Source organism: Lactuca serriola, chromosome 1 (assembly GCF_051521515.1).
Source record: "Lactuca serriola cultivar US96UC23 chromosome 1, Lser_US96UC23_V15, whole genome shotgun sequence".
Classification (NCBI taxonomy): domain Eukaryota; kingdom Viridiplantae; phylum Streptophyta; class Magnoliopsida; order Asterales; family Asteraceae; genus Lactuca; species Lactuca serriola.
In genome coordinates this window covers 254,666,071-254,693,240 of record NC_136408.1, presented here as the reverse complement: position 1 = coordinate 254,693,240, position 27,170 = coordinate 254,666,071, and the positions used below count along the sequence as shown (strand labels likewise).

The 27,170-nt window shown below is 40.4% G+C and overlaps 1 protein-coding gene across 1 annotated transcript; it reads left to right on the top strand.

The window, feature by feature from the left end:
* Positions 1-11,148: 11,148 nt before the first annotated feature.
* LOC145050651 (desmethyl-deoxy-podophyllotoxin synthase-like) lies at positions 11,149-13,959 on the top strand. The gene is made up of 2 exons (XM_078998871.1): positions 11,149-12,041; positions 13,141-13,959. Exons 1-2 carry the CDS (start codon positions 11,175-11,177, stop codon positions 13,765-13,767), a joined length of 1,494 nt encoding a protein of 497 aa, XP_078854997.1. The 5' UTR covers positions 11,149-11,174; the 3' UTR covers positions 13,768-13,959.
* Positions 13,960-27,170: the final 13,211 nt, after the last annotated feature.

Sequence of the window (27,170 nt, the reverse complement as noted above, 5' to 3'; positions counted from 1 at the left end):
ATGCAGAGTTTACAGAGTTAGGACCAGAGGGTCCACAGAGTTAGGACCAAAGGGTCCACAGAGTTATGGGACTAGAGGGTCCCACTAAGACACACTGACCAGAGGGTCATATAGAGTTATAGCCTCGAGTGGCTAATATGTGTTGTATGTTGTATTTTGGGGAACTCACTAAGTATTTAAGCTTAGAGTGTTATGTGTTATGTGTTTTAGGTATTATCAAGGATCGCGGGAAGGCGCCGACATGATCCGTACACACTGGTAGAGGATTTATTTTATGATCTTGGGATATGTATTTATCATGATGAAAATTGTTGAACATGAGATTTGAGAATATTGAATGAGTTTTATATTTTTGCAAAATGAAATTTTGTTTTAAATTTTTACGTCGCTACACATAGGCCGAGCTTTTAGGCTTGGAGAAACACGAAAATAGTTTATCTTGGGCCATTGCTTGATCTTGTCGAAACCATAAGTCCATTAAGTAGGTTTTCAGCCCACTGGCTTTTAGGATGGTTTGTAGTCCAATAAAAATAAAATATTGAGTTTTATGGCCTATTAAGGCTAATTAAATCAATTATGGCCCAATGAAGCCCATTAGAGCTAATTAGTTTATTTTGGACCCATTATGGCACAAAATGTTAAGTTTCAGGAATGTGGGTTCATTTAGAGCCCATATAAGGGTTCTAAGCCCATTCTAGTTGAATTGAATGCTTATTGGTCTGTTAGGCCCAGTAAGAAAATCCTAGTCCATAAAGAACTTGAATCGGGATTTCTAAGGTTTTCAGCCCTTAGTTGAGCATGTGAGATGTAATTGGATGAGCATAGAGTAATATATTCGCTTAGAGTACCAGTTATTATACTAGTTGAATGATTATATGAGAGTAGAATCTCCTAGAAAAAATGCTAATTGTGACATCATCCCCCCATTAGAGGGAGTTTTGTCCCGAAATTCATTCGAAAGATAGGGTCATGAATGAGAGAATAGGTGAGGGTGCTTCTGCTTCATCTGGTCTTCGCGTTCATGTGAATTCTGATCTACGCTTGGCGTTCCATCGAACCTTCACAATCAGAATGCGGCTTTGTTTTGTACGCTTTACTTCCCTATCAAATATCATGACTGGTTCTTCGACGAATAGGACATTCTTGCTTATTACGATCTCTTCTAAAGGTATGACGAGAGTTTCACCAAATAAGCACTTTTTCAAATTTGAATCGTGGAACACGAGGTGTATGTTGCTGAGCTCTACAGGCAGCTACAACCTATAAGCCTTTGGACCAATCCGGGCAAAACTCTCAAACGGTCCAATGTAGCGCGGGATTAGTTTTATCGTTTCCAAAAGCGAATCATTCCTTTTTAGGAAAAGACTTTCAATAGTACCCGGCCTCCGACTTGGAATTCCAAAGGTTTTTTTCGTTTGTCAGCATAAATCCTTTGTCTGCCTCGTGATGCTTGAAATCGAGTTCAGATTTGAATTATATTCTCTTCCATTTTGCGAATGGTTTTATGGCGAGTGATCTGCATTTATGACCATAAAGAGCCTCGAAAGGGGCAACCTTGATGCTCGTGCGATAGTTGTTATTGTATGAGTATTCAATAAAGGACAACCGGGTATCCCATGACTAGCTAAATTCAAACACTATGACTCGGAGCATGACTTCGAGAGTTTTGTCCATCCATGCAGTGCTTCCTCCGTGATAGTCTCCGGCTTCGATGCTTTCGAGGCCGTTTGTATATGTTCATACTGTTTTGTTCTTGCTTTGTGAGTAGACAAGTATGTCATGGATGAAAATAATGAAAATGCTGACTTGGAATGGTTGGGAAAACTCAGTTTGTAGGGTCCATGAATACCATGGGGCATTCGTCATACTAAAAGGGCATAACAACAAATTCGAAATGACCGTATCGAGTTCGGAAAGCAGTTTTTGGAATGTCCCCTTCTTAGACTCGAGGTTGATGATAACCGGTTCTTAGATCTATTTTGGAGAAATAACTAGCTCCTGGGAGCTAGCCAAATAGTTCATCAATCTGAGGAAGTGGGTATCGGTTTTGGATAGTGAGCTTATTCAATTCCCTAAACTCGAAGCACATTCTGAAGGATCCATCTTCTTGACGAACAAGACCGGAGCTCCCTAGGGTGAGAAGCATGGTCTGATGAATACTTTGCTCAATCGTTCTCTTAGTTTGACTGGATAACTTCTGAATTTCGGTTGGAGCTAACCTGTCGGGTGAATTAGCAATTGATGTGGTTCCAGGTATGCTGTCAATTAAAAATTCGACCTGTCTCTCTGGGGTAATCCCAGAAGTTCTTCGGGAAATACATCTGGAAAATCACATGCTACTGGAATGCCTTGTATGCTTACTTCTTCCTTGGCCTTGTCCACATCGGGAGCGAGGAAACGTAGTTCTTCTTGTTCAAGCACTTCTGTGCCTTAATGCACGATATAAGACGCGGATTGGCGCCAGGTTTACCACCATAGGTTATTAGAGTTTTCGTGATTGGGGAGGTGAAGGCAAACGACCTTCTCGCGACACATAGTATCAGCATGGTGGGGGCTTAACCCAACCATGTCGGTTATCACATCAAAGCTCCAAATATGTACTGGCCTCAAATTTATTTGAAATGAATGGTTGTTTAGTGTTAAGGTGTACCCTACATAAATATCCTTGGTTGATTCGGTTTTCCCATTAGCCATCTCCACCGTGAAGGCTTTGTTTAGCTTCTGGGGTTGTTGTTTTAGTAAGTGCTCGAATGTGTTACTAACTAAGCCTCGCTCAACTCCACTATCGAATAAGATGCAAGCAAAAGAGTTGTTAAGTGGGAATGTACCAGTAACAACCACCGGGTGTTGGACTGCGTCGTCTTAACCCGAGGTCAAAACCCTTCCTGATCCTTCTGCTCCTTGATTGTTAGCCTTGGGGAAATTGCGCCTGAAGTGATCGATTCGTCCACACCCATAGCAGGTGTGACTGGTCCCAACATTGGTGTTGTTGCAAAGGTTGTTGCGATTGTTGTTTTTGTTTGGCTGCTGATTCTGTCGTGGATAACTTCTACAGTATTTGGTGGTGTGATTCTTTCGGTTTTATCTCTTACAATGCGGCTCCCGGCAGGCTCCCTTATGATGGAAGTTGCACTGGTTGCATTTTGGAAGGCTTCCAGCATATGATCTCACTGGTGTTAATGTAGTAGGGGTCATGGTCGCATGGACAGTAACAACATGTTGCTTCTTCAAGAACCCTTGAGTGGGCTGTCCCTTTCTCTTACTTCCAGACTTTCGCTTCCCGCTCTTAAGCATGGCGTTTGGAATGTCTTGATAAGTTGGTTTCAATGCTCATTCCTTCGGCTGGAGTTGTCGATGCTATTTCCACCTCCATTGGTGTTGATTGCGTTGATTTGTGCCATAGCAGCGGTTATTATCACCGTTACAACAGCTTGGAATGTAGCTGTAACGCCCCAATTCAGGTATGTTATTTAAATAATTATGTTATTTTAAGTTCTCATAAGGAACTCGACGAGTCAGTAGCCAGACTCGTCGAGTTGAGTCGGGGTTTTGAGCACGTGTAAGTTGGCAACTCGGCGAGTCCGCCCGTCTGGATGAAACCCTAATCTCAAGGGTTTGCACCCTATTTAAACAACTTTTAGGGCCTCAAGTCAGCCCCCATCACCCCTCAGAGCACCATTCTCGAAACCCTAGAACTCTCTTAGCATCTTTGTGTGATTTGGTGGGTTTCTTTGAAGATTTTGAGAGAAGAAGGAAGGTAGATCAAGAGGAGAAAAAGGAGATTCAGAATCTTTGTGTCATTTCAGAGAATAGTGAGGTCTAACTCGCCCCTTTTCTATTTTCATGCTTTAGTTCTCTTTGGAAAGCCATGAAAGTTGTTATTGAACTATTTCTTGGCTTGGTAATAGTATAGAGGTCTCATAGAGATGAATGGCCTTCGGATCTAGATAGGTTTAAGTTCCAGAAGCTTAGATCCAGTACCTTTATGGAGCCATTTTTGCATGAACGCTCTAGATCTACTCTTATAGTGTGCTTTGAACCCTAAACCTTCATTTGATGTTATTTACACGTAAAGTTGGAAACTTTACGTGTTAATCAAGTCCCAAGAACCCATATCTATGAATGGAATGGACTGGTTTCAAGCAGAATCGAGTATATAGTGTTTGCATGCATGCAACTCGGCGAGTAGTTCTTCAGACTCGGCGAGTCGAGTCACGAGTCCCTTGTTTTCCCCGTTTTGAGTTATGCCGAGTGGAACCAGTGAGTGAGAGAAGGACTCGGTGAGCTAGAGGGTTAAACTCATTCGTGGAAGAGCTCGGCGAGTCAATGCCCTAACTCGGCAAGTCCAAGGCAATCTTCATGCCTTAAGAACAGACTCGACGAGTTGTTCATACAACTCAGCGAGTCACAGCTAGCGTGTTCATCTGATGAAGGAGAACTCGACGAGTTGTTCATACAACTCGGCGAGTCAGATGCAGATTTTCGGAGTGTTAGTAACAAGGAGGAACTCGCCAGGTTTGTGCCAAAAACTCGACGAGTAGTAGCGAGTAGAAGCATAAAGTGAGAGTACGGACTCGACGAGTTGGTGACCCAACTCGACGAGTTAGGTCAACTGAATGTTGACTTTGACCAGGAGGTTGACTTAGCCCAGGGGTAAAATAGTCATTTTATGCTCGGTACGGTTATCACTAATTGATTGAGTGTATTTCTGGAAATTGTAGCCAGGGAGATACCGGAGCAGCAGCAGATAGTTTCCAGAACAGTTCATTTAGCAGCCAGTGTACGAGGTGAGTTTCCTTCCAGTAGGAACGGGTCTACGGCCACAATGCCGGCCTGACTAGTTAGCATTAGTATACGGGCTTCGGTCCGATGCAGCAGTTAACGTGTTTGATGCCTTCGTGGCTTAGACAGGATCTATGTGTTATGTGTTGCGGGCTACGGCCTGATGCCATATGCAATATATGTGTTTATGTTGGTTGATATGTTTACATGCTAGGTTATGTGTATTTATGTTATGCTATGATCAGTCAGTTCCGGACTTTGGTCCGATGCAGTCAGTTCCGGACTTCGGTCCGATGCAGCTAGTTCCGGACTTCGGTCCGATGCAGGGGACGAGGTCCCAGTCAGTTCCGGACTTCGGTCCGATGCAGTTTCCAGACTTCGGTCCGATGCAGTGGGCATGGCCCAATAGTTGCTTATATGTGATTGTATGGTATGTGGTAGTTTGGGGGAGCTCACTAAGCTTCTTGCTTACAGTTTCAGGTACTTCCGCAACAAAAGGGAAGAGTTCGGGTTGATGGCATCGCACACACCACAGCTTCAGTAGTTTTTCCTGGGAGTTTGATTAGACATCTTCACATGTTTAATTCAGTTGATATGATACATTTGATTATGTTTTGAGATTTACGACATACGTTTCATATTATGGTTTTCAATATCACGATTTTAATATTATAAAACAAAAATTTTTGGGTCGTATTTTCGGATGTTTCAGTAGCAGAGTCCACCTGTAGGAGTGGTGTCTCACGGGTGTGCTTGTTATTTCTGTGGGATGACATTTTCCTGTTGCATGTTTGATAAGCCGGATCATACGTAATGACTGTCATTCCTGGTTATACTCTGTACATTCCGCGTCTTGTTGTTTCCATCTACATCCCTATGATGTATTTACGGTAATAGGTAATCGCAGATTTGGCATTATCGTTACGTCTATCCTTAGAGTATATGGGTTGTTTTGGTTTCGAGATTCTTAAGTATGTAGCGGTTTTAAGGGTTTGGTTATGCATATAATTGAACTTATGCAATAACATGAAATAAAGATAGCACATAATTGTTTCATTGGTAAGTACCGTCTTAGTACACGAAAGGGAGTCATATTAGATAGTAGAGGGGAGAGAAAAGAAAAGGCTTATCCTAATTGTGGTGGAAAGTGCTTGGTCGTGGTGCTGATGAAGTGGATGCACCATGAAGACGAGCTACTTGTCGTTCGGTGTCTCGTAGGTCATGCCTTCTAAACTGACTATCTCGCTTGGAGGTATCCGATTGCTTCCTGTGTTTGTCTCTCATCTCCCTCAACAACAGTCCGCATTTGGTTCGTTCGTTCTGAGGTGTCCTAAGCTTAGTTATCAATATCTTGGGTGCGCCGGACCATGACTGGGAGACCCGGTCAACATGTCCTCCATGACTAAGATCAAAAAGATCTCAGGTCATACCGTAGGGCGGTCGTATCCCCTGCTGGCGAGTCCACCTCCAATATCGTGTGCCTATGGGGGCGTGGGACCATCAGAGCACATACGATAAGCTGGTACCCTAGCTCTGTATGGAGGATTGATGACCTCAGACTATGCATTCGTCTCATCATCATCATCCCCCTCGAGCTCTTCCTCTTCGAGGTTCACTACTGGCTCGGCGGGTTCATCTGTAAGTTCTACTTCATGTTCCTCCTCTAGTTCTTCCTCCGAGTCTCCTTCCGGGTCTTCCTCTGGGTCGAGCCGCCCTGCTTTTTCCTGACTAGGGAGATATGGGTTTCCTGGCTAATGATACTCGTCTATAGTGTATTGCACGAAGGGGTATAAATACTAGAAACAAATAGCAAACCAAATACTCCTATAGTATTTTAATTTTGTTTAGGTTTGATTCTATAAGCTCTTGGATAATTCAATGGTAAGTTTTTTTTTTGATTCATTGTCCATCACAATTACTCCCGAACACCTGTTGGTCGTATTTTGAATGAATGTAGTTGATCAGGCTACATTCACCCCCAATACAACTACATAACTGCCCGGGTTTAATAGCGATGTTCAAATCCTCCAAAGACTTTTACTGTTCTTGTTGTGTTATTACTCTAAAATGCACACATAAGTATGTGTTTTAATTATTATATTAAGAGTAGTTTAGTCCCATTGTATTTATAGTTGCATATCTTGTATGGTTAGATATGTCTGTTCACTATAAACAATGCTCTGATACCAATCTGTCACACCCCCGAACCAGACGGCGGAAACGTACGGGGGCTTGTGCGTGACTTCATCTTGAATATCATTACAGTGAATATAAAAGAAACATAACATCATCGTTACCATGCATAAAATAATACAACTTCCATTGTTTACATCAAGTACAATCTTTTAAATAACATGACCAAAATATTCAATGTATGATGTTTAACAATACACAAAGCAAAATCCCCTATTCTTGTTGATTCTTCTGCTTAATGAGTCCCTAAGAATACAAGTTATTTTGAAAACGTCAACATATATAATGTTGGTAAGTTCATAAGTATATTTAAGAAATGATTTATATACTTTCTAATCACAAGAAAATCCTTTACTTTCTTAAAATAGTTTGGCATGTTTATGTTTGATCTTGTATTAATGCATGTGTGTTATTGTTTAATAGAATGTCAAAAGGGATTGAAGAGCATGTAAATAAAATGTCCTCAGACAACCCAATGTGCCCGTAAAAGAAAGATAGTTAATGCTGTCGTACCAACACCGAGGTTGCGTACCAGTATGAATAAGTTTCTGAGTAATCCAACATAAAAGAAAATAGTCTAGAATGTCCCTAGACAACCCGATGTTGCCCGTAAACGAAATAGTCTAGAGTGTCCCCAGATAACCCGACGTTGCCCGTAAACGAAATAGTCTAGAGTGTCCCCAGATAACCCGACGTTGCCCCTAAACAAAATAGTCTTCCGCAAACATCATAATGTTAATTCCTCTAAATGAGCCATCACAACCATACTAAATAATGACAATTTCGCCTGTCTTGGCGTTTGTGAATGCCGACTGAAAATAAAATAAGGTTATAGTCACCCTAGACTGATGTAGTCTAACTGCAGCGAACAACTTAGGTGTGGGGTGTCATCCCCGTATAGATCTATACACAAAACCCTGCTCTCCTCCAAGAGACTCTGATTATGACTACAGGCTAAGATGGAACACTTAATAGGTGTCAACCGACAAAAACTCACTAGATCCTTAATCGAATTTACGCGAAAAGAAACATATAAAACTCATTCCAGGCCCAACGAACCATGTAAGTAGGCCATTAGGGCATCGCTAACATGTGAGTCATTTCAAGACCTAATAGGAATGAGGTTTATATAATATGGACCCGAAATATATGTAAAATGACAACTAAGGCCTATGTCACATGTAAGGTATTTACATGTCCAAATAGCAGGCAAATAGTATCCAAGGTCCGTCGCACATGTTAATGGGTCATAAGGCCCTATGAACATATAATTAGTATTCAGGACCTATCAAACATATAAATGGGCCACTAAGGCCCGATAACCTAAAAATGATCAAAATGAATCCGTTTGTTAATTTATTGTTGGTTTTGGTTCAATATTTCACTAACATAGTATAAAAGGCCCATTTTTTGTAAAAATGACGTTCTTGGCCCAATAAGCCAAAAGTTTACAATTAAGGCCCAATTTTAGTAAAAATACACTTTAGTCCCCATTGTGTTCAAAACTTGTATTTATAACTAGTTTTTGGTAAAAATAACATTTTAAACCCATTTTTGTCAAAAATATCATTTTTGGCTTGAATTTTTTGTGAAAATGCACATTTTTCGGGTTTTTGGATTTTCTGACCTGGTTATTAGAAAATTTGTAGAAAAATCATCATAAGTAAAAATTTGGATCCGTAAATTCTGGAAGCTTGCAAATTTTGTCTACTTTGTTCCCAATTTTTCTCATAATTTTTAATGGTCTCTAACAAGTTCAAAATTGCTCACCTTTACAGGTTGGTCCGAAATTATTTCAAATATGATCGGCAGTTTTGTAAAATTCGCCAAAAATTTTACAAAAATCGTATGAAAACGTGAGCGTAGTCATTTTAAAGGTATAAACCTGACATGTTTTTATGTAAAACAGTTTTGAAAAATATTATCATTAAGTTGGTCAAAACAGTCCGAGATTGGACCAAAACTTTTCTGTCAATGGCTGTTTTATGAGTTTAGTTTATAGATCTTTGAACATAACACTCACTTTTGCTATTTTAAGTGTATAAATCCCAGATCTACTAGTTTACATGTATTATATGTGATAACACATGATTTTCTCAAGGTTTTTCATGTAGATCCAAGTGATAAACTTAATATTCTTGAAATATTTTAGATTTATGAAGTAAATAGCACATAATCAACAAATAAGTCATGAAAAACACACATTTTCATGCATATACACAAAGATCTACATAAAGTAACTTGTATTCTCCCCCAAAACCAAGTAAAAATTGAAAATAGGGGGTATGAACTCACCTTTGCTTGTTGTTCTCGGTTTTGAAGAAGAATGGAAGAAGGTGGTGTTGTTTTTGGGCCTAGTTTGCTTCTTTAATGGGATCTTCGAATTACAGGGAGTTTTAAGAGAATGATTTACACACCCTTGATTAGAAGGAGTTTTCTTGACATAAAATTTAGTTATAACACTTGAATATGCAAGAACTTACCAAGGAGTGATGACTTTTTGGTGGTAAACCTTCTTGAAGTTGCTCGAAATCTCGAGAATCTTAGAAGAATGTAGGGATGTTCTTAAGAGATTTGGAGGTGTTTGAAAGTAACTATGTGTGTGTGTGTGGTGCTTTTGGCCGAGAAGAAAAAGAAGGGAGGGAAGAAAGAGAGTGAGGTGATGGATGTTCTTGATGCATGAGATTTCTTGCATGGAATACCACAATGTAATAAGTATGTGTCTAATTCTCTTTAATTCCTTTTTTTAATACATGGGCCGAGCATTTGGGCTTGGAGAAACAAGAAAATATTTTATCTTGTCCATTGCTTGATCTCGTCGAAACCATAAGTCCATTAAGTAGGTTTTCGGCCCATTGGCTTTTAGGATGGTTTATAGCCCAATAAACCTAAAATATTTATGGCCTATTAAGGCTAATTAAATCAATTATGGCCCAATAAGGCCCATTAGGGCTAATTAGTTTATTTTTGACCCATTATGGCACAAAATGTTAAGTTTTAGGAATGTGGGTTCATTTCGAGCCCATATAAGAGTTCTAATCCCATTCTAATCGAATTGAATGTTTATTGGTCTGTTAGGCCCAGTAAGAAAATCTTAGTCCATAAAGAACTTGAATCGGGATTTTTAAGGTTTTCAACCCTTAGTTGAGCATATGAGATGTATTTGGATGAGCATAGAGTAAGATATTCACTTAGAATACCAATTATTATACTAGTTGAATGATTATTTGAGAGTAGAATCTCCTAGCAAAAATGCTAGTTGTGACAAACGTTGATCCACGTATTCTTAGAAGATGATCATGTTTAAGAAATACATCATGTTGTGTCACCATGATAGATGTTGGACCATTAGTGTTCATGATGCACCACATGTGTATCATGTTGCTCCATTATGATCAAGGTGTGCCATCATGTGTTGCTGATGGTCATGGGTTATATGACATGAAAAATGTTCTGGAAGATGTTCCATGGCGTAATATAATTAGTTGTCACCATTCACGGGTCTATGGGCCAATGGGCTCGGCCGATTAATGTTTTAGTTACGATCCCTCAAATATAAATAGGGATGCATGCTAGGTCATTTGGTTTTTTGAATTCTAGAGTGTTAAACGAATCTCTATAAGAATTATACTTGTAACCTCTGTTTGAAAGCTTTAAAATAAAAAATACTCCCTTCCTGCCTCTGAATGTAGGTCACAATGACTGAACCACATAAATACTATGTTTTGTATGTTTTTGGTTTTAATAGTTATCGGTTTTACTTCCTAATAAATCAAATAATTGATTTTCTCGGATTGTAGTTTTAACTTTGCCTTAAACAATAAAAGGTTTATATTATGTTTGTGTTCAGAACGGACTCAAAATAGGATAAAGTCTCTTCAATCTGCAACGCCCAATTTATGAATAAATTAGTGATGGCACCGAGAAACCGTTGTTGATCTTCACGGCCGTTTAATAAAGTCCATCCAAGGCAGGTAATTACAAAATGCTAAATAATATTTAATTAGATTATTAATCGAACAGTTAATATATAACGTTGTAACAGGTATAGTGATGGTGGCTTAGTCATAATTTACAATAGTATTGTAAGTACCGCGTGGCATTGAAATATATTATGTCGACCGACCGATTCTCGAATGAAGTGTGGCCTATATATAGACGCAACCTATCATCAAGAAATAAATACGTTCAACTCAATAATGTTTCAGTTGTCTTCACTCCTTCCTCTCTCCTTGTTCTTTATCTTCTTCATCGTCAAAAAATGTTACCAGAAAAGGATCCTACTCCCTCCGGGTCCTCCAAAGCTTCCATTCATCGGTAATATGCACCAACTTCTCGATCCTGCACCACACCGAGTCCTCCATCAATTGGCCACCAAATATGGTCCAATCATGCACCTCAAGCTTGGCTTCGTATCCACCATTGTTGTGTCCTCAGCTGAAGCAGCTAGACAGTTCATGAAGACTCATGACAACATCTTTTCTAACAGGCCCAAGCTCGTGGCTCCAAAAATCTTAGGGTACAACTATACCGACATCGCGTTTGCCCAATATGGGTCTTACTGGAGACAACTTAAGAAGATATGCCTCATCGAACTCTCAACAGCAAAGAGCATGGATTCGTCAAGGTTTATCCGTGAAGAAGAAGTGAAATCCCTTGCTCTGTCGATTAGTAGAACCTCCGAAGAACCAATAAACTTGTCCGAAAATCTTTTTGCCTTGAATCATAACATCATCACTAGGACTACGTTTGGTGATAAGTTTGATGATGAATTGAGGTTCCGATTAGCAATTAGGGAAGGGACGAGTTTGGCTGCGGGATTTCAGATCGGGGATTTCTTCCCTTCGCTTGGTTTCGTTGCTAAATTTACCAGAATGAATGAAAGGATGGAAAAGTGTCATGCGGAGCTTAGTAGCATCATGGACGAAAAAATACAACACCATATTGAGCAACGTAAAATCGACAAGCCAGAACATGAGCAGCTTGTAGATGTTCTTCTCCGGCTTAAGGAAGAAGGAGGCCTTGATGAACCATTGACAACCGACAACATAAAATCTGTCCTCTTGGTAAGTCTTTGTTTTCTGTATCAAGTCCTTATATTATTGTCGGTAAAACCTTTGTACCACATGGATGATGGATATTACATAGTTTATGTCTTTACCAAGTAGCAGAAAAAAATATCATGACCCTAATGCATTCTTTTAAGGCCCCATTATGGTAGGATAAAACAGGATAGACTTGTATCATATTTCAAGCGTTCGTTGAACATAGACAAGATGGATGTCAACAGTGGCGGATGGAATGTATTGGCAGTAGGGTGAGTGGACCCCGCTTGAATGTATGTCCCACTTCTTCGATTCTAATCTAGTAATTCATTCCTACTCAGCCTTTTTTTTCTCACCCTTTCCTGTCGACTTTGGATGAGGGTCTTTCTTACCCTTAATTGTTGACGTCTTTCCCTGACTTCACTCTGATTCTGGACTACTAGCGTATGAAAATCTATCACCTTAATCGTTAAAGTAACTAAATAAATGCAACTGTTAATTATATTTGTATCTTTTTGGTAATAATTGTTAGTTGTTGGTTTAACAATTATTTGTTAGCTTTAACCGGTAAATGATTGGGTTTCTTTTGTTTTGAGTTTGCTAATTATAAATTGGTGTTTTTTCGGTCAGATTTTGTTACTTGTAATCCTTGGTTAATTAATTTGATTTTTAGTTGGGGTATGTCGTTCTAAATTACAAGTTATAAAATAAGTTTAAAGGAATAACATGGACTATGGATCTGCCATTTCACTTCTTATCAACGGTCAACGGTCAATATGTACCCGACTTGATTTCCATCCTTTCCTGCCGACTTTGCATCTTTTTTACAACCCAAATTATGTGGATGAGGGGGTCTCTTGTCCATGCTAAAAACCTGAAAAACATCTCCATAATCATCTAAAATTGTCCAGAAAAAACACAGCCAAAATATTGCTAGTGGCTTTGTGATACGAATATCATTCCTAATGGCTTGGTACGTAAAAAAGTTGATGCATGTTAAAGGATCTCTGACACGTAAGTGTGTGACTCAGTATTTTTAGACACTAGTGGTGCGATGCACATGCATGTCGCTAAACTCTTTACATGTCGGTTTTCATTAAGCATGGTTTATTATATATAGGACGTGTTTACCGGAGCCAGCGAGAACTCATCAAACATAGTGGAATGGGCGATGACAGAGATGATAAGAAACCCTAACGTGATGAAAAAAGCACAAGCAGAGGTCAGGCAGGTTATTAATGAGAAAGTGAAACCAACTATACAAGAAAATGATCTTCCAAAATTAAGTTACATGAAAATGGTGGTTAAGGAGACTCTAAGGTTTCACACGCCAGTTCCTCTGTTGCTCCCGCGGGAGTCCATGGAAAGCTGCACAATCGACGGCTACGAAATCCCTTCAAAAACCAGAGTTCTTATCAACTACTGGGCCATTGCACGTGATCCTATCAGCTGGAAAGATCCGAATGTGTTTAATCCTGATAGATTTAAAGACGAAACAAAAGATTACAGAGGCCATGACTTCGAGTACATTCCTTTTGGTGCTGGTCGTAGGGTTTGTCCTGGAATATCCTTGGGAATGGCGAATACTGAGCTCTCACTAGCTTCTTTGCTTTACCATTTTGATTGGAAGCTACCTCATGGGGAGAAACCTGAAGATGTAGACATGAAAGAGACGTGTGGAATGACATTATACAAGACTTGTAGTCTACGACTAGTTCCTACTCTACGTTTTCCCATATCAGTTTAGAGTTTTCGATACTGTTTGATTATGGTGGTCACTCTGGGATGGGTTGATCATGTATTAAAATATAGGTTTTCTTAAAGTTTTAAATTCCAAACACTTACAGTGCTATAGTTTGCAAAACTCGGGTTGTTTTTTATATTGTAATAATTTTATGTAGATTTTGAATAATTAATCCTCCTAAAATTATAACTTAAATCTTTGCCATATATCTATTGATAGGACTATTTTGTCTCATGTATGATGTACTGTTCTACCCAATGATTATTCGGTGGTATATACATAGGTGATATCACTTTGAACCTTTTTGCTTGTTAAAGTTAAGCTAAATTCTCTTAAATACTAGCATTTAGGGTTATGATATGATCAATGATATCAATGATAAGGCCATGTAAGCAACAAAAGTTTTAATAAGGTGTTCCATTTATTTAACCCTGTGAAGAAAAGCAGAAAAAGAAAAAGCCATTGATTGGTTGGAATGGTGTTGCAATTCCATGGCGTTATAACATGGGATAAAATAACCAGAGGTGGGGAGGTGTTCCATCAAAATGGTATTTAATAAACTTCTCCTTTACTATTAAAGACTTTAGTATTTGTTTTAGTATTTAATGATTTTCATATTAATATTTTTCTAATATGAAATTATATTAACCGCAAAGAAATTGCGCCTTGGTAGCGTTAGAAAGTCGAAATACCCTTCTTATTAGGATTGCAACACCTATTTCGCCAAGCCATTAACCTACTTGACTTTGATATGTTTTTAATCCATCAAAAACAATACAATTTCACCTTATTATGCCGAACTGTGTCGTGAGATTATTGTCGTCCGCAACATGGCCTCTTTTGGCGGCAAACACATTTCCCTATTTTCCGGCTGCCAACAGCATATTATTGCCGATCTCTTCTTTTGCCGTCCAAACCCCACTTCTCCCTATTCTCTTTCTTTGACCAAAAGTAAGTTATACAAGAAGAGTAATATATATATATATATATATATATATATATATATATATATATATATATATATATATATATATTTAGGATTAAATGTCAATTACAATTATTATGTGATTGTATGACAAGACTTGGACCATTGGATTATAATTCTTAATGACTAAGATTGTGAAGGTATACCTATGTGATACATTACATATTAACAAGGCTTTTATTAGGAAAATTTTGCATATAAGGGTATTACAAAACATTTTTATTCATCACCAAGAAAGGAAGATGCTATTATTTAGAGAGTTACAATTCTATTTTTTTTTTCAAATCCATAAGTGTTAAAGAAAATTTAGATCAATGTTTCAGATCATATAGTCGTGAACCTATAGGTCTTTCGTTCTTAAAGAATCTAACTTCAATCTTTAGATTGATTGAGAATTGACATTCTTTAATAATACTTTTGTATAAATATTACAATAATAACAAGTCGCATCAAAATAATAATAATTTGTATTGCAAATTTGACAAATTTACTTGATAATAATGTAAAAAGTAATAAAAAAAATAATAATTTGACAAATTTACTTGATAATAATGTAAAAAGTAATAAAAAAAATCAGAATTTCACAAAGGTAAGAGTATTATGTGAGAATAGGTGCATTCTTTGTATTCTTTATATCATATTTTATAAAAATAGGAAAGAATGAGAAAGAATGGTTAAGAAAGAGAATAAATAACATAAAACAAGAAAATATACAACATTTTAAAGAATATAAACAACCTTCTATACTACATTTTTCAAGAATCTATCATCATTTTTGAAGAATTTATAAAAAGTTATGATATATAGTACGTTCTTTAAGAATTTGTCTTTATTCTTGAAGAATCTTTCATTATTCTTGAAGAATTTGTCATTATTTTTGAAGAATCTCCTTTTTCTTTTTGATGGTTTCCCCATTCCTCTATCTTTACATCTCCTTGTTTGAACATAAACACAAAAAAACACATAAGATATCATATGATGTGTAACGCCCCATTTCTGGTATATAATTTAAATAAAGTATTTTCATTTCTTAAGGGGTACTCGACGAGTCTGTAGCCCGACTCGTCAAGTAGAGACGGGATGATCACGCGATTTAAGTTGGCTACTCGACGAGTCCATATGTTCGGACTCGGCGAGTCTACCTGTCTGGATGAAGCCGTAATTTCAAGGGTTTGCACCCTATTTAAACACATTTATGCACCCCAAACCAGCCTCCATCACCCTTAGAGCGTCCTTTACTAAACTCTAGCCTCCCTTTAAGCTTTTTGGAGTATTTCTCATCTTGTGAAGGGTTTTTGGTGCATTTTGAAGTTAGAAGAAGAAGAGAGAAGAGAGATTCTCAAAAGGAGCAAAGGAGATCTGAGTTTCTTATGTCATTCCAGCCACCATTAAGGTATAAAGCTCGAATTTTGGCTTGCCATCATATAGATGTTCTTAAAAGCTTGCTAGTGTTGCTTCTTTTGCCATTTTATAGACATTGAGGTTGTTTTATGGGAAGTTAAGATGAATGGGTTTCAGATCTATGCATTTCTGGACTCCTTGAGCTCAAGTTGCCACCTTTATTGAGCTAACACCCATTCCAAACCTAGATCTCCTCTTTTAGCTTCTTATGTGCTTGCATGAACGTAAAGTTAGAAACTTTACGTGTGAAATCAGTCCTAGGAACCCAGATCTGTGTAGTGGATTCACTGGAATCAAGCAAAATCGACTGTATAGTAATGACATGCTTGGGACTTGGCGAGTTGTTCTTCAGACTCAACGAGTCGAGTCGCGAGTCCCCGATTTGAGAGTTTAGGGTGAATCAGTGAGTGGGGGAGGGACTCGTTAAGTTAAAGTCAGATCTAGTGATGGAGGGACTCGACGAGTCTACGCCCTGACTCGGTGAGTGCGGTCAACTAAAAGTTGACTTTGACCAGGAAGTTGACTTTGACCAGGGAGTTGACTTTGACCAGGGGTAAAATAGTCATTTTTCCCTGATGGCATTTATCAGTACCTGATTTAGTGTTTTTGGAATTTCTAGCCGGGGAGTTCTGGAGTAGTAGTCAGCCAGTTTTAGAGTCAGTATCTCAGCAGCCAACATTACGAGGTAAGTTTTCCTTCCAGTAGGAACAAGTCTACGGCCACAATGTCGGCCCGATTAATTAGCAGTAGTTTCGGACTTTGGTCTGATACAGTAGTTCAGGGAGCTTCATGTCATTGTGATTCAAGTATGTCTTTGTGTTATGTGTTGCGGACTTCGATCCGATGCAGTATGCAGTATATGTGTTTATGCTAGTAGTTATGCTATGTTCAGTCAGTTCCAGACTTCGGTCCGATGCAGCTAGTTCCGAAACTTAGTCCGATGCAGGGGACAAAGTCTCATTTAGTTCCGGACTTCAGTCTGATGCAGTTTCCAGACATCGGTCCGATGCAGAGGGCAAGGCCGTGGTTAGTTCCGGACTTCGTTCTGATGCGATTTCCAGACTTTGGTCTGATGCAGTGGGCAAGGCCCAATAGTTTTTTATTTGTATTGTATGATATTTGGTAGTTTGGGAGAGCTCACTAAGATTTGTGCTTACAGTTTCAGTTTTGGTTTCAGGTACTTCCGCAAGCAAAGGGAAGAGCTCGGGTTGATGGCATGGCACACACCAGAGCTTCAATTTCATCCTAGGAGTTTTATTCAAATATTTTAATATGATTGATACAGTTTTGTTTTGACACAATTACTATGACTTTTAAGTTATTCATTCCATGGTTTTTATTATATATGACATTCGATGATGTGATTTTTAATAATATAAAAACAAAATTCTTTGGGTCGTATTTTTGGGTCGTTACATGATGCTTAGCTAAAGAACATTCAAGAGAATGAAAAATATAAAAATAAAAAAAATCAAACACTACACTCAGACACATTCAAATTACCTTGTAAACAGGAAAAAACCTGAAAACCCTCTTATTTCTCAATTCTATAGTTTTAGAGTGTTACTCAATTTGAAATGGAGGGATTTGTTAAGAAGGATGTTGCTACCTTTGAAATATTTGGGAATTATAGGAGGGCTGACATGTTCATGAAGGTACTCCAAACCTTTTTCTGCTTAAATACTTGTTTTCGATCATATTTCTCACTCTAAACTTGAAGGAAGTGCATTGAATCCATACTTTTTATGAGCTTTATTAAGATTGAACAATAAGTGTCAGTTACTCCTAAGACTCGAGCAGAGGAGGCACCTTTCTCCATTGATTTACTATTTCCATCATACTTTGACATTGTGTGGACTGCAATTGCAAAAATCCATAAAATAAAGACATAAAAATCAATAGATAAGAGCTTACTCATAGTTGGATAAAGTATTATCAGATAACAAAGAATGAAAAACGAAAAATATATTGAAACACAAAATTTCAATGTAAAACTTCAATATTTATATGTGTCCGAATGGATTAAAGTAATACTCATAAGCTTCACCACACAAAATGTCAATTAAGTTTTTCTATAATAATAAAAATAAATAACATATAAAAGAAAAGGATTTTCAGAAGTACCAAGTACTACGAAATCAGAGTATAACAAGTCGTAACAGTTAAACATGTAACCATATTCCCTATGACATTTCATCAAACACATACAAGGCATATAAAAATTACTATAGATCAGAGTAAAAAATTAAGATAGAAACATCCACATACAAATCTTTTGACAAAAAAACAAGACACTAGAACACTATAACTAAAATCGTCTATAAAAATAATATATTTTTTTGGAATGACAAAAAAGTGTCAGACAAATTCACCATGGCCAATTTTATTGGACTTTCACAAGAAATCAGAAAACATATATGGCATCATCAAGTATTGTGGTATATATGTTAAGGTATATACAAATTACATAAGAAAATAAACTCTATGATTCATCAATTAACAAGCTTAGGATTGAGAATTTGAAGGAAAACCCAATTATATAAAACAAAAGAGAATGAAATTTGATAAACATAGAAGATTTACCTGGCATAAGAGATAAAGATACAAAAGAATAGGAAAACCATCGGTTCGAGTTTTGTTGTATCGTTTTCTAAAGAGAATAGAGAAACAATGACAATATATAGGGAATTGAGAAAGAGGAAGTTGAGATCAGATGATATCTCCCCCAAACGTGTTGTCCCTATGAAAAAAATTGTCGATGACAAAGAAGGAATAAGAGGAAGTGTAACATCCCAGGTTCCAAAGCAAGAGATCAGGGGTGTAAAGTGTAAATGGTGGTTTGGACTCGGCGAGTTGGAAAGGTAACTCAGCGAGTCGAGTCGCGTGTGGATCGCGTGAATAAGTGACCCAACTCGGCGAGTCGGCGGCTAGACTCGGCGAGTCGGTGCTGGAATAAGAAACCCTATTTTCAGGGTTTGCACCCTATTTAAAGGACATCATGTCCTCAAGTCGGCCCTATTCTTCCAGAAAGCTCCAGAGAAACCCTAGAAGTGTGTGATTCTACTTTGATTGAAGAAAGTGAAGCTTGGAAGAGAAAATTAGTAAAGAAAGGTTGAGGAATTCGAGGATAGCATCAAGAGATCTTGTAGACCTGAAGCCTTTTTCCTTATTGTTCATCCATGGTGGTTGTTTTGGAATTATTTAGCATGATTGAGATCTATTTTGGGAATAAAGACTAGATCTGAGGTTGCAACTTCAGATCTAGGTTGTATTGGAGCCATGAGGGAAGAAAGCATCAGCCATGGGGCTTGATTGAGAGTGCCTTTGTCCCAAAACCTTCTTGTAGCTTGGTTGGAGCTTGTTGAGCCTTGCATGCACATAAAGTTGTGTAATATACTGATTCCCAGGTATATTATTTTATTCATTTATTTTGGAGTTTGTGGAAGGACTCAGCGAGTTGGTGCTTAGACTCGCCGAGTAGGGTCGCGAATTCTCATCCGGATTAATGATCGGACTCGGCGAGTTCATGAGTGGACTCGGCGAGTCCACGCTGTTTAATGAAACCCTAATTTCCCAGGTTTGGGACCTATTTAAAGGCCCTTATGGCTATCATTTGTGGCTACCAAACCCCAAAGAGAAACCATAAAAGAGCTAGAGCGTTTGTGAGAGGAAAGGAGCCATTTCTTGATCTTTGTGGTTGATTCTTGCAAGAAGGAGGTGATTCCAGTTTAGAGGAGACCAAGGAGGTTGTGCATCTGGGGATTTCGAGAAAAAGACTTCATCTTTGAGGTATTATATCACCCCTTTATCTGTTTTGTTGAAGGAATCCATAGATGTAGAGTTTTTATGTCCTTTATTGGAATGGATTGTGAGAATATGGCCCCTATTCATATTGAGACTTCAGATCTGGACCCATAGTGGTCTAAAGAGCCTATTCCAGCTTGCTTTATGTTGAGCTATGGAGGTAATGAGCTTAGGATGTTGTTTTTGGGGATAAATCACCAAGTGAAACCTCCTACACGTCACATGAGTGTCAAGATCCGAGCTTTACGTGATTATCAGGCTTGGGAAGGTCAGATATATGGATCAAAAGAACAAATCTGACCTCAGGAATTGAGTTTGTGCATGGCATGAACTCGCCGAGTCCAAGGGCAGACTCGGCGAGTAGGGTTAGGGTTTCCCGTAAATCACTCAGTGAGTAACTTGCCGAGTTGGGGGAATGACTCAGTGAGTCAGAGGGGAGATAGAAGACTGGAGTTCAAGGCAGAACTCGTCGAGTCGATCTTGAGACTCAGCGAGTTGAGTCGGGGTGGCCCCGCGATTCATGCCAGGTGTAACTCGTCGATCAAGGGGAAAGACTCGACGTGCCAAGCGAGACTAGAGAGATAGTGGACACGTGTAGACTCGCCGAGTCGCCCAAGTGCACTCGACGAGTCGGGTCAAAGTTTGACCGTTGACTTTTGTTGACTTTTAGGGTTTGGTCAACAATGGGGCCTTTGAGCCAAGAGAGGGGTAAAATGGTCTTTACCTTTCTGAGGGTGCCAAGAGAGGGTTGTGTCTAGTACCGAGAGTTATATTTATGAGAGTATTTAATTTATGTGATTAGGCGGAGGCTAGATCGTATTTCTACCGAGTCAGAGATTTACCGAGACATCTGAGGTGAGTCTTCTCACTATACTTTACCTAGTGTAGTAACAGAGTTATGTGACAGTGTATTTTAGATTTAATGTGCCAGTGTATTTGCATGTTATTTATGTGTTGTGATTTATTGTGATATGTGATATGCATGATTCAGAGTTTACAGAGTAGGATCAGTGGGTCCATAAAGTTAGGACCTTCGGGTCCATAGATTTAGGGCCAGAGGGCCCACAAAGAGTTGGGGCTGGAGGGTCCCACTGAGACACATTGACCAGAGGGTCAACAGAGTTATAGCCTCGAGTGGTTAATATGTGTTAGAGTGGTATTTTGGGGAACTCACTAAGCGATTATGCTTACAATGTTATGTGTTATGTGTTTCAGGTACCAGTGATGATCCCGGGAAGGCGCCGGCATGATTCGTACACACACGCGCGCGGAGTTTATATGTTTTGATCTTGGGGTTTTGTATTGAGATAATGTTGATACAATGTTTTGAAAAGTGAATGTGAATGATATTATATGGTTTTTAAAAAGTGAAAAATTGTTTAAATTTTTATGGTTTTACAAGTTGGAAACTTTACGTGTGATCTTATCTCTTCAGTCAGCTATAGCAGGTGAGTTATCCTCACTATATCGACAGGGTCTAAGGCACCAAGGTCGGCCCTTTATCGGATGGGAATCTAGGTAGTTGTTTGTTATGTTGTTGCTTTTCTATGTCTGCATCCTGGTAGTTAGGATGGTATATGTTAGAGACCTGGTTAAGGTCTGTATCATGGTATATAGGATGATGCTATGATAGTGATCGGTTAGGTCGGTATCCTGGTTACGATGATGCTATGTTATGTGATCTGCTAGATCGGTTGATTAGTTGTGAATTGCTATATGATTATATGTTTATGTGCACATGGTTGTTGGACTAGGGTTGGGTTGAGGCGGGTCCTACTTTGAGCTGTAGGAAAACATACCCAGGGCGGATCGGTTAGACCGAAGGCCCGACGAGCGGTCCGGATAGGCTGAAGGCCCTAAGAGGGCGGAACAGACGTGCCGAGGCTCGAAGAGTGGACCAGACAGAATGAAGGCCCGGTGCGGGCGGACCAGTCATACTGTAGACTCAGAGAGTGGACCAGATGGACTGAAGGCCGGTGCGTGCAGACCAGTCATACTGTAGACTCAGAGAGAGAGTGGACCGGGTGGACTGAAGGCCTGGTGCAGGCGGACCAGTCACACTGTAGACTCGATATGCATGGCTATTCTGTTTATGATATGATATGATATGTTTATGGTATTGTGGTTGGTATTTTGGGGCTAACTCACTAAGCTTTCGGGCTTACAGTTTCAGTGTATTGTTTCAGGTACTTTAGGAGATCGTGGCAAGGCGAAGGCGTGATCGTACCGCTCCTCAGTTTTATGTTGGTGTTCTGGGATACTCTAATAATAAATGAATTGAAAACCTTTTTGTAATAACTTACTGAATATGGGTTGTTTTTGAAAAGTTTAAATCTGATGTAAATTATTGGATGTTACAAGTTGGTATCAGAGCCTTGGTTTGAGTGAATTGGAGGAACATTCGTGTGAATTCAATCTCAAATCAAGGAGAGTTTTCAAAGTGAAATTAAAATGGTTTTCAAAAATAAGTATAGGAGGATGCGGAGGTACGATAAGCCAGAGCCAGTAAGTAGACCCCAAAATACCATACAAGTTATTTGATTATGTGATATGTTAGAGCAGCATGCTAGTACTAGGCTAGGGATCTTCAGGAATTACATGATAGAATTGCCTGATTATATGATGCCTGCTAGCCTAGGGTTTCCTGTTGTGTGAGGTAGTTAGTAGTTCCTCTAGAGGTGAGGATTGAGTGTTTGCCATGTATATGTTTATCGCTAGGGTGTTGTGGTGATACTTGATATAAACATGGGTAGGTGTGGAAGGTAGTATGGGTTCGTACTACTGAAAGCAGAGGACTCATATGCGTATGAGGGAAGTCAAAACCCCTAGGGTTGGGTTGGGAGTTGGTTCCTGGGATTTTGGGAAGCATCTGATGCTTTTGCGGTGTGATTTCAGTATGGTGGTTACGAGGCATGCCGGGAGCGGATCCGGATTAGGATCGGGATCAGGAGAGGGCGGTCAGGGTGGATCAGCACCACCCTAGGTCATTGGTCAGATGAGTACGGATGAGTTGGATACCAGGATTTGTGAGATCCTGCATGATGAGGTTGCTGCTATGTTCCAAGCTGAGTTGTCGAAGATGTTTGGGACGATCAAGACCGTGATGGCTGAGTATTTTGATGAGCGTTATGCATCTCTTGCAGAGACGGCTGTCGCGGCAGCTGCAGCGGCTGTGGCAGGGGCAGGGGGAGGAGCCGGTCGAGGTTTTCAGTATCGGGACTTCGATAATACGAAGCCCCCTACTTTTAATGGAGTTCAGGATCCAATCATTGCTATGAAATGGATGCCAGACGTGGAGGGTTGTTTCTTCACGTGTTCATACCCTGTGGATCAGAGGGTGAGGTGTGCTCTGAACCTTTTGAGGCTCAGGGCGAAGGATTGGTGGAGGTTGACCACGAGATCTTATTCGGATGCGCAGCGGGCTGCGATTTCTTAGGATCAGTTTCGGGAGATGTTTAGTGCCCGTTATGTTCTACAAGTTAAGAGAGAGAGGTTGGCCTAGGAGTTCTTGGAGCTGAAGCAGGATTCGAAGTCAGTGACGAAGATCACCAGGATGTTCACTGAGAGGGCGATGTTTTGCCCTGAGTTTGCTTCGGAGCAGGCTCAGATGTCCCGATATCTGAGTATGCTTAAGAGGGATATCATGCAGTTTGTGAGTACGCAGAGGTACGAGACCGTACTGGAGTTGCAGGAGGCCGCTCAGCGGCGTGAGTTGGAGATTGAGTTACAGTTACGAGAGCAGAGGCAGGCCCCGGTGCAGTCGCAGCCGGAGCCGAAACGGTCCAAGACCGTTGATTCTAGGTTGGGAGGTCAGGGTAGCCACATTTGTGAAAAGTGTGGGAAGGGTCATACCGGAGTTTGTAGGTCTGGTGGTGCGTGTTGCAAGTGTGGGAGAAAGGGCCATTACGCAAGGGATTGCCATCAATCAAACCCCGGTTCAGGATTTGAGGGTTTGTTATCATTGCCATCCGGTTGGTCACTTGAGGGCCAACTGTCCACAGCTTGTTTCCAGATCGGTGCTAGTTCCAGCACCGTCTAATGTGAGGATTACTGACGGGGGTCAGGGTGGAGCGAAACCTCCGAGGGCTCAGGGGCGCGCTTTTCAGCTCACAGAAGAGGAGGTCAGGGCAGATCCGGATGCAGTTGCGGGTATGTTTTCGTTTCGTTGTTGTCCAGTTATCTGGTTATTTATGTAGTGTTGTATTTTATTTGTCGTTCTGTGTGTTTCATGGTTTGGTTGGGAGTGTTAGTAACTAGGAGTTGTAGGCGGTTAGCATCCAAGGGATTGATGGTCAGAATTTGGTTGTATGGTCTTGTTGTCAGGTATAGCAATTGCGATTTGAGAAGTGTTCAGCGGAGAGTTGAACTCCCTTAGAGTTCGTGATGTGCGATGCCGGGAAGTGATTTTGTGGAGGTTGCTCGTTTCATAGGAAATCAGTTCATGGATAAGAGGAGTATGTTGAGTAGGGATGGTTGATTTATGTCGGTTGAGTCACCGGTGGTTGGTTAGCTATTTGGGATTCAGTAGTGTTTCAGTCAGCCAAGAGTGTGGGCTGGTATGAGTAAGTGACAGGCAAATGGGGCGGGGTACAGAACAAGGTTTTCAGAAAAAGGTGATTGGTTGTTGTGAGGCCTGGGATTAGGCTGGGATCTGAGTAGATGGAATGGAGTTAGAGTTCGGAACCCCTAGAGGGCTAGAACAGTATCTACGGGAGGGATTCCCAGGAAGGATAGTTCGGAATGATGTATGATAGTTTGAGAGGGTTCGGGGAGACTGAAGGCCGGTGGGCATACCAGTCAGGCTGAAGGCTCGGAGAACGGTTCAGACAGGCTGAAGGCCCTGACGGGCGGTCCAGACATGCTGAAGGTTCTGAGGGTGGTCCAAATTGGTTGAAGGCCTGGTAAGGCGGTACAGTCATGCTGAAGACTTTGTATGTGTTGATAGATCTATATGAGGAGATGGATTGAGTATGTTGCGATGCAATAGCAGACAGTAGGTATGGCCCCAGGTATTGATCATATTAGTGAAACGTGGTGTATGGACTTTGGTAGTCCTTATGATCAGATTCGGAGTACATGTGATGCATAAAATAGCGGTTACTCTATAATGGATAGTGTAGAGTGGGGTGTGAGCACAGTGGCACTTGTTGATATGGCAAGGTTGTCGAGTAGGCTTCCTTGGATAAGGAAAGGGAAAGGTATGTAGCTCCGAGAAGGAGCGTTGGTTCACTGCAGTGAAAGCAGTAGTGTGGATGGATGATTGAAAGTATTCCAATTATGGTTATTGAGCATTGTGTTTGTGCCAGTGGTATGGAAGCACATCCGGGTTGGGTGTCCGTTAAGGTCGCTGAAGGATTTCCGGTAGTGTAGAACTAGAGGAGTTCGGAAGGGATGCAAGGATGGAGCCTTGGATTTTCAGTATGGTTGTGATCAGGAGGTTATGTATGTAGTGGTAATTCATCCTGGGGATGTCCGGAGGTACCGTCAGTGTGTCGGGTTTTTCCAGCCCGAGGATGTTGGGTCAGGTACAATATGGGCTTGAGAGTGTAGATGGGAGCTCATGGGAGCTGCTCAGGAGCGGTAGGATGTATCATCCTGTCAGCGCGGGAAGAAAAGTGTAGGATTCAGAAAGGAACGGAATGAGTCCCATCAGTGAATTCGATAAAAGTTATGCCAGTCGAGGAAATGGATAACAGTTTGGTATCGGGTCAGGACCCGGTGGTCTATAGTGATACCCAACTTTTATAAGAGGCAAGTGATTGGGTAAGTTGGAGTGATGGAAGTATCATCAAGTGATACTTAGTTGATGTGTTTATCATTAAAAGAAAGAAGTCGGTGGCTGGTTTGAAGCAAGTTTCATGACTCTGTAAGGGAAGATTTGGGTTTTATCAAGATTTGCTAACAGTATTTGAAGGAACTGGAGTCAGTTGAGACCAGGAGCTGTATTGTGGGAGTATTATCTGGAATTGTATTGTTGTAGGCTTCGAGGGAGAAGCCTAATTTAAGTGGGGGAGAATTATAACATCCCAAGTTCCAAAGCAAGAGATCGGGGGTGTAAAGTGTAAATGGAGGTTTGGACTCGGCGAGTTGGAAAGGTAACTCGGCAAGTCAAGTCGCGTGTGGATCGCGTGAATAAGTGACCCGACTCGGCGAGTCGGCGGCTAGACTCTGCGAGTCGGTGCTGGAATAAGAAACCCTATTTTCAGGGTTTGCACCCTATTTAAAGGACATCATGTCCTCAATTTGGCCCTATTCTTCCAGAAAACTCCAGAGAAACCCCAGAAGTGTGTGATTCTCCTTTGATTGAAGAAAGTGAAGCTTGGAAGAGGAAATGGGTAAAGAAAGGTTGAGGAATTCGAGGATAGCATCAAGAGATCTTGTATACCTAAAGTCTACATCAGATTAGACTCATCTTTGGGGTAAGAAGTCACCTCCTTAAGCCTTTTTCCTTATTGTTCATCCATGGTGGTTGTTTTGGAATTCTTTAGCATGATTGAGATCTATTTTGGGTATAGAGACTAGATCTGAGGTTACAACTTCAGATCTAGGTTGTCTTGGAGCCATGAGGGCAGAAAGCATCAGCCATGGGGCTTGATTGAGAGTGCCTTTGTCCAAAAACCTTTTTGTAGCTTCGTTGGAGCTTGTTGAGCCTTGCATGCACGTAAAGTTGGAAACTTTACGTGGGAATCTGGCCCTAGGGGTCCAGATCTATGTATTGGAAGCAAAGAAATGGCCTGAAATCGTCTGAATGAAGATGTCATGTTTGGACTCGGGAAGTTGAAAGAACAACTCGGCGAGTCTGTTAAAGATTGCCTTGGACTCAGCGAGTCTGTTCTTGGACTCGGCGAGTCTGGTCGTAGAACCCTAACCTTTTCTGGTTAAGCCTCGAATCGGTGAGTCGAGGGACGACTCGGTGAGTTAAGCAGGATGGGATTCTGAGATTGTTGGACTCGACGAGTCTTGGGGCGACTCGGCGAGTTGAGTCGTATTATGGGAGTTTCTGAGTAAAGGAACTCAACGAGTCGACGGGTTGACTCGGCGAGTAGGGTCAACCAGGAAGGTTGACTTTGACTGAGGACTTTGACTTTGACCAAGGGTTGACCAGTTTGACTTCCAAGGGTATTTTGGTAATTATTGGTATTTGTTGGATTTGGTTAATTGGTAGTGTTCAGTGGTGGAGTTCGTGTCGGTGGTCGGAGCAGCATGATCTTATATC

Bases quoted from the DNA above. Each gene is read 5' to 3' on its own strand.
- LOC145050651 (XM_078998871.1), top strand. From the start codon at position 11,175: ATGTTTCAGTTGTCTTCACTCCTTCCTCTCTCCTTGTTCTTTATCTTC. The intron at 12,042-13,140 runs GTAAGTCTTTGT...TATTATATATAG, and splicing joins ACATAAAATCTGTCCTCTTG to GACGTGTTTACCGGAGCCAG.